The 13421-nt window shown below is 30.8% G+C and overlaps 1 protein-coding gene across 1 annotated transcript in view; it reads left to right on the top strand.

Moving 5' to 3' along the window:
• NIPBL (NIPBL cohesin loading factor) overlaps positions 1-13421 on the top strand; it is a 190776-nt gene that overhangs the window by 126398 nt on the left and 50957 nt on the right. Inside the window, exons 16-24 of the mRNA XM_065875684.1 lie at positions 1625-1711; positions 3975-4206; positions 5006-5157; positions 5722-5802; positions 6268-6368; positions 7806-7944; positions 9512-9594; positions 10186-10318; positions 11419-11562. Of these exons, the coding sequence (XP_065731756.1) occupies positions 1625-1711; positions 3975-4206; positions 5006-5157; positions 5722-5802; positions 6268-6368; positions 7806-7944; positions 9512-9594; positions 10186-10318; positions 11419-11562 (1152 nt within the window). The remainder of the gene's footprint in view (positions 1-1624; positions 1712-3974; positions 4207-5005; positions 5158-5721; positions 5803-6267; positions 6369-7805; positions 7945-9511; positions 9595-10185; positions 10319-11418; positions 11563-13421) is intronic.

The following is a 13421-nucleotide window of genomic DNA, read 5'->3' on the forward strand; positions in this document are numbered from 1 at the left end:
TTGTACCTTTTGACCACCCTCACCAACTTCACCCACCCCCACTTCCCACCTTTAGCAACCACCAATGTGTTCTTTATATCTATGAATTCTTTTTTTTTAGATTCCACATATAGGTGAGATCATAATGGCATTTATCTTTCTCTGTCTGACTTCTCTTAGCATAATGCCATCAAGTTCCATCCATGTTGTTGCAAATGGCAAGATTTCCTTCTTTTTCATGGCTGAATACACACACACACACACACACACACACACACACACACACCACATTTTCTTTATCCATTCATCTACCAGTGGAGTGGACACTTTGGTTGCTTCCATGTCTCAGCTGTCGTAAATAATGCTCTACTGAACATGGGGGTGCATATAGCTTATGAAGTTAGTGTTTTTGTTTTCTTCAGATATGTACCCAGAAGTGGAATTGTTTGATTATATGGTAGTTCTATTTTTATTTTTTTTGCGGAGCCTCCATACCGGTTTTCCATAGTGGCAGCACCAATTTACATTCCTACCAACAGTGCACAAAGGTTCCTTGAGTTTGGTTTTTAAAGCTATACAGACATATCACATAATTAACCAAGAATTAATGTACTATTAGTTTACATTGCTATTACTGTGTGCAATGAGGAATATGTTGATTTCTTTTGTATACAGGAATATGGCTTCAGTTTTCTGAAGTGCCAATGCCAATCATAGGTTTTATTTCATAAGTTCTATAGTTACATGTAGCTAATATTTCTATTTCAAAAGGTGAATTTGCTGAATATTTTCAAAGCATGGACGGTTTACCTAAAGTCTCAGTAGTTTAATCTGTTGTGAAATTATCTAAAGCAATATTTGGAGGAAATTTTTTCTGTAAGCCAGCATACAAATAATCAAAATGTACTTAATGTCAGGTTATTCTGTTGATGCTCCCATTTGACTCTTCTGGCTGATTCCAGTAAGTGTCCTAGCTGCATAAGAGTCTAAAAGGAGACCTGTTCAGTCAAGGGAATGAGTAACAGTTGCTTCCTCGCAGAACCTCTAAATCAACTATTAAGTTTTTAAATATAGGAAACATTATTTGTAAGAAATGAAACAGTTATTTTAAAAATAAGAAAAATTTCTACCAAATAAAGCAGTGTTATCACATTTGTAACTTTTATCATTCTCAGATTCAGGCTTCTGTTATTCAAAATATTACCTGGGATTTTAAGACACCCGCTAAATAACATTGTAGTGTGGAAACCATGTTATAATTAATTCAACAGATGAAATGTTTAGAGAGTGTGTGTTTGTGCCTGTGTGTTCGTATGCATGTTCAGTGTCACTTTCATAAGAGCAAGGGGACAGACATCAGAACAAATTCAGTCTTAACTAGCTGTGTGGTAAGATTTGAGTTAGTAACATACATATGTGCCCATTCTGTGTTTGCTATCTGTCTTTCAAAAACAAGTAATTAAGTTCTCTACATAATCAGATTTTAGTAGAGGATCTAAGTAGGAGAGTTTTATTTTTCCACTCTTTAAGAGGGTGTTAATGCTGTATATTCCATTGGCCAAAGGGAATAATTGTACAGAATAGTTCTTGAATAATTTATTACATTTACCAATGATTGATGAAAGAATTTATGCTTCAATTTTAGCTTTCCACTGACAAAACTGTGAAAGTCCTAAATATCTTGGAGAAGAATATTCAAGATGGGTCAAAGCTCTCCACTTTGTTAAATCATGTAAGTTTAAGATCCATGTTGTTAATTTTACCCTTTCTATTGTTAAGATGTAACATTTTTCATATGGAACTTTGATTTATAGGGAAAATTCCAAATTTCAGTAATTTGAGCTTGTTACCACATTTACTAGTTCACATTTAGCCTTGCAGTTAGAATTGGATTTTTAGCTGTTTAAAATTAATGTTACACATTATCAATTCACAGCTTTGATATAAATATGAATAGTAACAGATGTAAATTCATTCAATTCAAAAGACCATTCTTTAATCTTACATTATGCTCTTCCTTTTGTAAGTGGATGAGTGTTTAAAATGTCTTTTCATTTATAAAATGTTAGTAGGTAGTAATTCTTTTCCTTGAACTTCCCTGGAGAAATAAATAGTTGGAAACCTTATGGTGATTTCCTAATGTATCCTAAAATGTTAATCCTTATGTATTGTTTTTATATCTAGCTCAAATGGTTGTTGAAAGGATATTAAATAAATTAATCCATGTAACCTACTTAACAGTGTCTGGCACATTATAAGTTCTCAATAAATGTTAACTGCAACTGTCGTTACATTTTAGTGTGTTTTTTATCAAAAGCAGTGGCAACGTGGTATAATGATTTATGAACTGGGATCTACCTTCCTAGCATTATAGCAGACTTTCAAAATCATATGTGCATTTGAATTGATCCTGGTGTCTAACATTAATGAATTCAAACACTAATTCTTATAGGAATTTAATGTAAGAGATAAGGATCTGGGAATGTTTTGAGTTAATGAAGTTTCTTTATTTTTAAATGACTGATTACAAAAGTAGTGTATTATAGAAAATTTTCAAAACACAAAAAACAGGAAGGTTCCATTTTCATCCAGCAGTAACCACTGTTAACAGTTTTGGTAGATAATACTTCCATTCTCATATGTACATATATACTATATGTATTTAGCACATGCACAGGATTGTATCTCGTGAGGGAAATGTTCTTGATGTTTGCAGAAGCCACAGGAGTGCTAAGTGATCTACATGGAATTTAAAAATGTAGAGAAATAATGTTAGGTGGAATTTCTATGCTTTATTAAATATATCCATATTTTTCCTATGCCCTTTTTAAATTAGTTTTTGAATCATAGAAACTAAGGGATTAGAGGACCTATAGTGGCAATATACTACATTTTTAGTCTACACGTTTTATTTAAAACACTTTGGCAAGAAATTGTGGTAAATATCAAGAATCTACAGTTCTGGAGAACTGGCTGACTCAGTTTTAATGAAATTATTTTCATTCCTGAAAACCTTAGCACTATTTAGTGTGTTGCATTTAAGCCTTAATGTTTGATATGAGTGATGAGCCTCCTAAACTGACTCTTCGAAACAGCAATTTCAATATCAAAGAAAAGTTACTTTATTTTTTTAAGTAGGTATGTAAGTAGTAAAATGAAAGAGAGTTTTTAGGCATGAGTGATTTAGAAAGCCCTTCTGTGTTTTACAAATATTATATTTTTATTTATTCCTTTTCCCAATGTTATAAGCTTTGAATAGCATGCATACACAAGTATTCCTAGAACATAAAGTTGATATTTCATAACTAAGGATGTGATAGAAGAATTTTCACTTTAAAAGTAAGATTTAAAGCACTTTTTCCCAATTGTAATGCAGGTTGCTGATGTGTAAATTAAAATATAGTCTGTCCGTTGTTGAATTATCTATTTTAGAAAATAAATTATGTTTTCAGTAGTCTACATAATCACCACTTTTTAATCTCAGTTTCAAAAATACAGTATTGTTGAAAAACAGTTATTAGGAGTGATTTGAGTCGATAACATTTTACTATTTTTAAATAAGGGTCTATCCTTTGTTGTTAATTTTTGTTTTGCTCTCACAAGAGCAAGCAGAACTAAAAAGCTTTAATATTATCATAATGTTTTTAACCCCAAACACAAAATGATTTATGTATAATTATGATCTTTAACTAAAATCGTAGATTTGAATAAATTACACAGAAGATAAACGTAACTATAAGTTTGTTACTGGAATGTCATTTAGTGGTGAAATTAGGAGATAAGAGTACATTATGTTTGAAAACATTGAAACAAATCATACTTAATGTAATATAAGTATTTGTACTTCATTCCTGATATTCTTTAAATATACATACACACACCATAACTCTCACCAAGTTTTCAACCGTGAAAATCAAATATATTATAATTTTTAAAAAATATTTAACCTATAAATGTGTTTATTTCCATTTCATTAACAATGTACTGTTTTATAGAATAATGATACTGAAGAAGAAGAAAGGTTATGGAGAGACCTTATTATGGAGAGAGTGACAAAATCAGCAGATGCCTGTCTTACAACTATCAACATTATGACATCCCCTAACATGCCAAAAGCTGTATATATTGAGGATGTAATCGAAAGAGTTATACAGTACACTAAATTTCATTTGCAGAATACACTTTATCCTCAGTATGATCCTGTTTACAGATTAGATCCTCATGGAGGTTAGTTTGCCCTTTTATACTGATAGTTTTTTAGTATAATATCAAAATTACCTGTTATATAATTTTACCACGTCGGATGGGTCAGAATGCAGTGACTTAAAATGGCACCGAAATTGTTTGATTATATAAATTGTAATAAACACTGGCTTACATTTGACTAGAATATAGAACTTGTTTTAATCCAGTACTTGTTCAGTAATAATTTCTTTAGCAACTATTTACATATAATAAGAAGTAATTTCTACTGGTCTGAGATTTTCCTAGGTAATAGTAGCTTTTGGTTCCATTTATCACTTCCCCCAAATTTTACCCAAAATACTATCTACAAAATGGATTGATTAAAGATATATGATTCTTATTTATAATCTTTATAAATGAGTCATGTATGTTAACATGTATACATTTAAAGAGGAGGGCAAACTTGGATCACGAATACCTACTGTTAATTACCTGTTGTTTAATTATTGCAAGTTGATTGCAAGGGAAATATAATCTTAATATCCTGCTCCAGTCAGTGGAAAAAAATAGAAATAAAGTAATCCTTAAGATACAAGAATTTAATAGCCACTGAAATGTACCATGAATTATCTGTTACAAGAATGTTGACTTTCTAACTGAATATTCCCTAAAGAATAATTTTCTCTTTTAATAAATAGACAGCTTTATTTGCCAGGTTGTATTTTTATATAGGGGGGAAACAAAGGTGTGTTCTTCTAATTCAGAAAGCAGTTTTATTATTTTTTAATAAACATTATTAAAAGTTGATATATTCCTTGTTTTGATTTTTTTTTCATTTTAGGAGGCTTGTTAAGTTCAAAGGCAAAACGCGCTAAATGTTCTACCCATAAGCAAAGAGTAATAGTAATGCTTTATAATAAAGTTTGTGACATTGTTAGCAGCTTATCAGAACTACTAGAAATACAGCTTCTTACAGACACAACAATTCTTCAGGTAAGTTTTTTTCAAGCATTTTCCATATTTCTAGACCAAAAAAATAAAGGAGAATAAGGGACCTAATTGAGTTCAGTATAACCTCGTTCACTCAATAATAATACCAGCACTATGTTAATTTTTTCCATTCAGAGTATTTTATATCTAAATGGAAGAAATAAGAGTCTAGGGAAGTTTTAAAAAGAAACGTTTGGGGCAGAAGACAGGTGAATGTAGTATAAATTCTAAACTGTAAATTATTTGAAAGATAAATGATCATTTCCTTTAAAATGTGTCAGGATACTTCTTCCAGAACAGTGAACTATTTTTTGTTTTTTACATTCCTGTGACATTTATCAATCCAGAAGTTAGAAATCAGAGGAATGGCAGCTATGAAGGAAGGTCTGTGCTAATTTGCTTGAGGGTGAAAGGGAACAAAAGGAAAAACTAGGTGCTGATTGATGAGGGAAAAGAAAATGCTCTCGTTGTTTTCCAGAAGTTTATGAATGCTTTGGGATTTAGTAAGGCAGAATGTTACTGAAATCTCTTACAGATGTGTACTGATTACTCTCTGTGTCTGTGCAGGTATCATCAATGGGAATAACACCATTTTTTGTGGAAAATGTCAGTGAATTACAATTGTGTGCCATTAAGTTAGTCACTGCAGTAAGTATAATCAGTTCACATTTTTAGTTATCTCTCAGAAAAATAACAGTGGTATCCTTCAATCCAAATGTGCAAAAACTAATGCAGATTTGAGTTTTCTGTGAGGACTATTTTAGTATGCCTTAGATTTCAAACACTTCTAAATATTTAAAAATATTTCAGTTAATTCCTTAATATTTACTATAAAATCAATAATTTTAAATCATTTAAATCTTGGCTTATGTTTCATACCCAAGATATCATATTCCTCTAGATGAAACTAGCATACTGTGACTTCTACAAGAATGTCATAATTAAAAAAAAGTTGAAAAGTTGAGCAAATTAAGTCATTGCCATCGAAGATGATGAAAACATTTTCATTCTAAATGGCAGATAATATTTTTTATCACATGGTATAGTATCATTTTTGTTTATTTTCAAATAATTATAACAAACTAAATTTGGAATCTTATAATTACTAAATAGGTATTCTCAAGATATGAAAAACATAGGCAGTTAATTTTGGAAGAAATTTTTACTTCACTTGCAAGATTACCTACCAGCAAGAGGAGCTTAAGGAACTTCAGGTAACTAATTATAGCAAAGTCCGAGTATAATGAAGAACTCCATTGTACTGTAGCCATCATATTTTAATTCTTTATCATTTCTGTCTGATTTTTATTTTGATGATCAAATAAAAGAGAGGCAATTCAGTCTTAGAACAGCGTGAAGAATACCGTAGGTGTGAGAAACAACAATGCACATTTTAGAGACTTAAAAGTTCAGTGATTCTCAAGTGTAAAGATCTGTGGCAAGGATTTTCAGTCTTGGCGTTATTGACATTTGGGGCCAGATAATACTTTTTTGCAGTGCTGTCCTGTACATAGTAAGATGCTTAGCAGCATCCTTGACCTCTACCTAATAGGTACCAAAAGAAATGCACCTTTTCAAATTACAATTACCAGAATTTTCACTAGACACTGGCAAATGTCCTCTGAAGGGCAAAATCATCCCTGGTTAAGAACTATTGGCCTGTGAGAAGAGCAATAGGAAATACGGCTCCAGAGTCAGAGGCAGTTCAAGGATTTTTATAAGCCTTACGAAGGAACTTGAACTTAATCCTTTATACAGTAGTAAGTCATTACATTATATTTTTAAAAGAGAGCTGAAAAATTACTCTAACAGAAGTATAGAAAATAGACATGACAATTAAACGCTCTTAATCACTAAGCACAGAGTAACTAAGGAATGTTATCCACTGCTGTGGTCAGCATTATTGCCTTTGTTGGCATAGGTAATCATCATCATTTTCATAACTATCATTATAATATTCCTGGCTGATTAAATGTGTTGACCTAGCATATAGGGTTATATTTAGATTGCTTTGAGGGCTGTCTTCTGTAAAATAATTGTTTTTATCTTAATTTTTTAGACTATGTATTGATAAACATCTATTGTCCATTAAAACCTGAAGAAAAGCTATCAACATCTAAAGGAATTCTTACGTTTTTAACTATCTTTTAAACAAAAAAATTTAAAATTTGATTTTTTATATTCTATGTCATAAAATATTCTATAACATAGATTATTTTATATTCTATGTCACTCATACTCTAACATATGATCAGGAGCTGACTGTGTAGCAGATTTTAATAAGAAAATGAATACCAGAATGCCTAGGCATTGGGAAATCCTGAAGACTTCTCATTTTAAAAATCATTTTGAAAAATATTGATATTTTTTGTTATAATTGTTCAATCTGCAGTACATATATAAAGTATAGAATTTTATATTAAATACTGCATTTTTCCTTTGACTATTTTAATTATCTATGCATAGGCATTTAGTTGGTATTTTGAGAACTTAGAAATAATTAGACTTAAGGACACTGTTATAAGCGGTAAAGACAATGCCTAGAAATATTGGTAAAGAAAGCATCCTGAAACTTTCAGATCATAGATGACATGTAAAATGAAATTCTCTTCATACTCTGTAAGATTTAAATATTTTCTTCTCCATTAAAGGTTAAACAGTAGTGATATGGATGGAGAGCCTATGTATATTCAGATGGTTACAGCACTGGTTTTACAACTAATTCAGTGTGTGGTGCACTTACCATCATCAGAGAAGGACTCTAATTCAGAAGAGGACTCAAATAAAAAAGTAAGGAATCATTTGTAAGTTTTATAACTGTGTATTTTTGTAGGAGGAAGCAACTATATTCTCTGCCATTCTTATAAAACTGAAGTTCTTAATTAGGGCTTCATGACTGGGCTTACAGATCCTTGTAGAGCATTAAACTAAGTTTTAGGAGACTTGAGTTCTTGTCCTGACTATTATATCCACCAGTCATGAAACATACAAATCACTTTAATCTGAGTTTGTTTCTTCAGCTGTAAAATGGGGATGATAATACCTAACAAGCCTACTATTACAAGTTGTAAGACTCAAGTGAGATATTGAATGTGAAAGTGAATAATATTATAATTATAATATGTAGTATCTATAATCACATACAGTAAATAATCGTTAATATAATTAATGTTAAATTCATGCAGAAAATGAGTTTATGCCCTCACTATTGAATAACTCATAGCTAAGATTTGCTTTTGGTTTTGTAGCTCTTACCCATCAACACTTAAAATTTTTCCAAGTTTTATAGTTTTACCTCAAAGAGGTTCAAAAGAAAGAGGGATAATTTTATTTCCTAATTCTGTTATAGTCGTGGCTGTGTGTATAGTAATAAATAATAAAGTGACTGGTTAATAAAGTATAAAATGAATATAAAAAATGTTGAGGTCCCTGTTGTTCTCCCCTTCTCCTAATCTCACTGTTCTCTTTTTAGTTTTTTCCTTACCATTGGTGAATGTTTATCTTCGTCCATTTATTTATTTATCTGTATAAATTTGATACAGAATTTTTAAATTTACATAAGTGATATAGTGACATATTTACAGCTAATTTTTTCACTCACCATTGTTTTTAATACATGTAACTAATGCTAGATTCTTTTTGATTTAGGTTAAACACATCATATATGACATACAACAACTTGAAGCAAAAGTTTCTCTAGATATACTTAGAAATAGAATATTAAATCATAGTGTACGTGCACTTTTAACTTCACCGGAACTTGTCAGTTTTCTCACTAAAGTGGTGTTCTAGTTTACATTCTTACATTTTGATTTTGCCTAGTCTGGTTAGTATGAAATGATACCATGTTTTATTTTGCATTTTTCTGGTTACTAGTGAACTTTTTCATATATTTATTCACTTTTCGGGTTTCCACAGCTTTGAATTAACTATTTATATCCTGGTCTTTAAATTTCTAATGAAGGAGTTGACTTTTTTTAGTATTATATTCTAGCATTCCGTAAACTTTGAGCTTGGAATTTTTTTTGAAATTCTTTTTGTGTTGATATTTTCAATCAGAACTGTTCTGATCATGATAAACAACTGTTGATATTTCATTTGTTAAACACATTTGTCACTCTTAACATATTTTAATAAATAAAAATGAACTCTATCAATATTTTTATTTAGTTTTTATGAAGTATTGAAATACATTTAGTATGCTAATTGTAGCTTCTCTTTTTATATCTAATAGTTAAGATTTTTAGTATTTAAATGTATTGCCCCTATATTCAGTAATAACATGGCAATAGCAACTGAAATAACTTGTATGTTGGTTATTTCTTATATCTGTATAAATTCATTTTTCTCAATCTAGGTTGACCAAGATGTTGTCATTACCAATTCTTATGAAACAGCCATGCGAACAGCCCAAAACTTCCTTTCCATCTTCCTTAAAAAGTGAGTAAAATTAACATAATCTGATTTTTATTTTCGCCATATAGAGAATAGTTCATTTATTTTATGTAAAAGATTAATCCAACTTCCTGCCATAATCTGAACCTTGACTATATCTCCCTGACCCCTGATTTCCTTATCTTTAAAATGAGGAAATTAGAATATTAAAAATCTAAAATTTTATAAACTTGCTCATATGTTGAACTTCCAAAGTTAAAGTTCTAGATTGAAATTCTATAATTTTTTTTCTGTGAATTTTGGAACTTTCTAATTGAATAGGAAAGTTTGGGGAGAGAGGTTTCCTTAGCTTTCATAAGAATTTATAGTAATCTCATAGAAAAACAGTGGTCATTATTTAAAATGTGTTACACTTACCAGAAAATTATGTTAATGTCAATAAATGAATTCCCTGTAGTAGGGGGAAAAAATGAAGATTGAAAAACAGATTCATTTTAAACCATACTTTTTTTAAGGTACTCTCTTATACCATGTTTAGATGTGAGAGAAGAGGAAAACTTAGTTAACAAAGTTTTAGTCATATTGGTGAACATGTCACCTAAATTCACAGCCTTTCCATTATTTATCTTTGAACAGATGTGGTAGTAAGCAAGGTGAAGAAGATTACAGACCACTATTTGAAAATTTTGTTCAAGACCTTCTTTCAACAGTCAATAAGCCTGAATGGCCAGCTGCTGAACTACTCCTTAGTTTGTTAGGGAGACTGTTGGTAAGAGTATAGCATTTAAAGATTATTAGATTACTAGAAGACAACATAATGAGGATGTACTCTGATTCACAGATGATGAATTCTTTAAAAATGTGTAAGGAAATATGACCATTGCATCTCTATTTTTGCATGTGCATAACTGTACACAATACTGTCAGTACCTCGTAGAAACTTGGAAATGTTGTGACTTTCGGTGCTTTCATTTCATTACATAAGATAACAGTGCTTTAAAAAACTTTTTTGTTGTTGTTTTTTTGTTTTGTTTTGTTTTGTTTGGAGGTATTGTTAGTTAAAAGCATCTCAACACTGAGTCATAAGTTATTGTAGTTAATTCATTTCAAAGCATGAAACTGATTAATGTGAACTCTGTCATCTTTAAGAGTATTTCTAAAAACATGACACGTTTTAGTTCTAATGTAATATTGTATTAGGGAAATGCAAAGAAATACTATTGTGATTTTTCTTTTTATCTTTAGACTACATTTGGACTTGTGCAATTGTTACAAAGTTTTTGGGACCTTACTTTTTGTCAGCTGGAAAACTTAATACTATTCTGAAACCAAGATAATTTTTCATAGGCATCAGAATTCCAGCCTAACAAATTCTTACTCAGTAATAATCCCATTTTATAGAGTTTAGCCTACATTTAAAGAAAGTGACTGTGTTCTTAGGAAGGTTTAATTTTATTATATATGTACACGTATATATATATATATATATATATATGTGTGTATATATATATATATATATATATATATATTTTTTTTTTTTTTTAATGAAAATGTTAAAAATTCCAGAAACTCAAAAGGCAATTACTGGGAGTTCCCTGGTTGCCTAGTGGTTAGGATCCTGGGCTTTCACTGCCATGGCCTGGGTTCAGTCCCTGGTCAGGGAACTAAGATCCCATACGCTCTGGGGTGAAACCAAAAAAATAAAATAGAATAAAATTTTTTAAAAAGTCAATTACTTTGTGGAACAATATGACAGGGGAAAAAAGTGTTTAACTTTCAAATAATACAACATAGATTTGGTATTTATAAGTTGCTATTAAAAATAGTATAAATCGGTTAAATTAAAACAAAATTATTTTTCATATGTAGGTTCATCAATTCAGTAACAAGTCAACAGAGATGGCTTTAAGAGTGGCATCTCTTGATTACCTTGGAACTGTTGCTGCACGACTGAGGAAAGATGCTGTTACAAGCAAAATGGATCAAGGGTCTATAGAACGAATTTTAAAACAGGTATTGAGATAAAGAATTTGAATTTGGGGGATAAGTAATAGTTAAGTACTTTTTAAAGATATTCTTCTGTTAGTGTTACATTTTGTAGATTCACAATAAAATCTTACTCCTAAAAATGGGCTTTTTCAAAAGCTCCACTGAGAAAATTTATACTGTAGGGTGAATTATGTGTAACAGGAACTTTCAGATGATTTATATAATCCTTAATTTACTTTCTTTTTGTGAACTACTGTTATGAATGTATGATGGTATTTTTCTATTTGGTTTAACAATACCTTTTTTTTTTTGAACTATGGACGAGATGGTAGTAATACTAAAAGTTACTTAAGAAAATTGATAGGTAAATAATCTCTAATCCTACCATGCACGATGTTTTCATTTTCTTTCTACTCTTTTTTCTTTTTTTTAATGTCCATAACCATATCCATTGCTGGCCATGACAAATGCCTCTAATTTTTTTTTCTTGTTACTATACTTTGTATTTTGAAATAATTTTAAACTTACAGAAAAGTTTTAAGAATAGTACAAAAAGTTCCCATTAATCTTTCACCCAGATCCCTTAGTGGTTGACATTTGCTTTATCATTCTTTTTCAAAATATACACGCATGTGTATCTGTATATGCATTTTTATTTTCTTTTGAACCATTTTGAGCAGACAGGATGCCTCCATGACCCCTGAATTTCAAAGTGTGATTCCCTGGGCAAGTAGCACCAACTTTTACATCACCTAGGGACTTGTTAGAAATGCAAATTCTCAGGACTCTCTCTGGAACTACTGAATCAGAAGCTCTGGTGGTGGGGACAAGCAGTCTAGTTTAACAGACCCTCCAGGTGATTCTGTTGAATGCTGAAGCTTGAGAACCACTGCTTTGTGTATGTTTTTTACGAACAAGAACTCTCATTTAAATATCCACAGTACAGCTATGAAAAGCAAGAAATTACCATTAATATAATACTACCATTTAATGGAATATTACCATTCCTGTTGTATTTGATAGATTATCATTTGTTGCTGTCATTATTGTAGCACTCAAATTGAACTAGATTTAACCAGTGGGAGCCCCTTTAAACTGCCTTTTGTATCTTTTTGATATCTTCCCATCTTTCCTTGAGGACTTTGTGGCCCAAGATGTTTCAGACTCATCTTTTACTTTCCTTGTGCCAGCCCTGGAATCAGCCATTTCTCCAAGTATTGCTGATTCCTTTAATTGAAGAATGGTAACTAGGTGATTTTCAGTATTTCTGAGAGTAGACCTAGGACCTCTTATTTGCCACATACGACCATGTACTGTACACTGTAAAACTTGAGGGGAGTGATCCTTGGTAAATATTTTTATGACTCTTGACAGACTTCCGAAAAGCTTTTGGAACTTTACAGTGTACTAGTTTACAGTTCTATGACTAATTTCTGAATGTATCCATTTCACTATACTCCAAGAACATAGGTTATTCTAATCTTTGTTTTCTACTTAGATATATTCTAAACCATATATTTGGCATTTCACATGGTAAACCAGAAAATAAGCTATAGACATTAATGTCAACTCAGAGTTAATTTCTGCTTCTGTATTGTTCTTGACAGAACCAAAGACTCAGTCCCTTTCTGATTCTAGATCAAATGCACAGCTCAAATATACCTACTGTATATTTAATATCGTACATGAAATAAAGTACTATTTTATGTTAATTGCAAATAAAAATAATTTCCCTTTCAAAATGTTTTTAAAAAATAATATCCCAAAGACACCTATAACACATAATAATTCAGACAATAATTAGTTTCCATTTACTAGATTAAAAGTTTGGAATTATCTCTTACCAAACAGAAAACCAGTGCTAGGACCTTCCTACCTCTGAA

Source organism: Phocoena phocoena, chromosome 3 (genome assembly GCF_963924675.1).
Source record: "Phocoena phocoena chromosome 3, mPhoPho1.1, whole genome shotgun sequence".
Classification (NCBI taxonomy): Eukaryota; Metazoa; Chordata; class Mammalia; order Artiodactyla; family Phocoenidae; genus Phocoena; species Phocoena phocoena.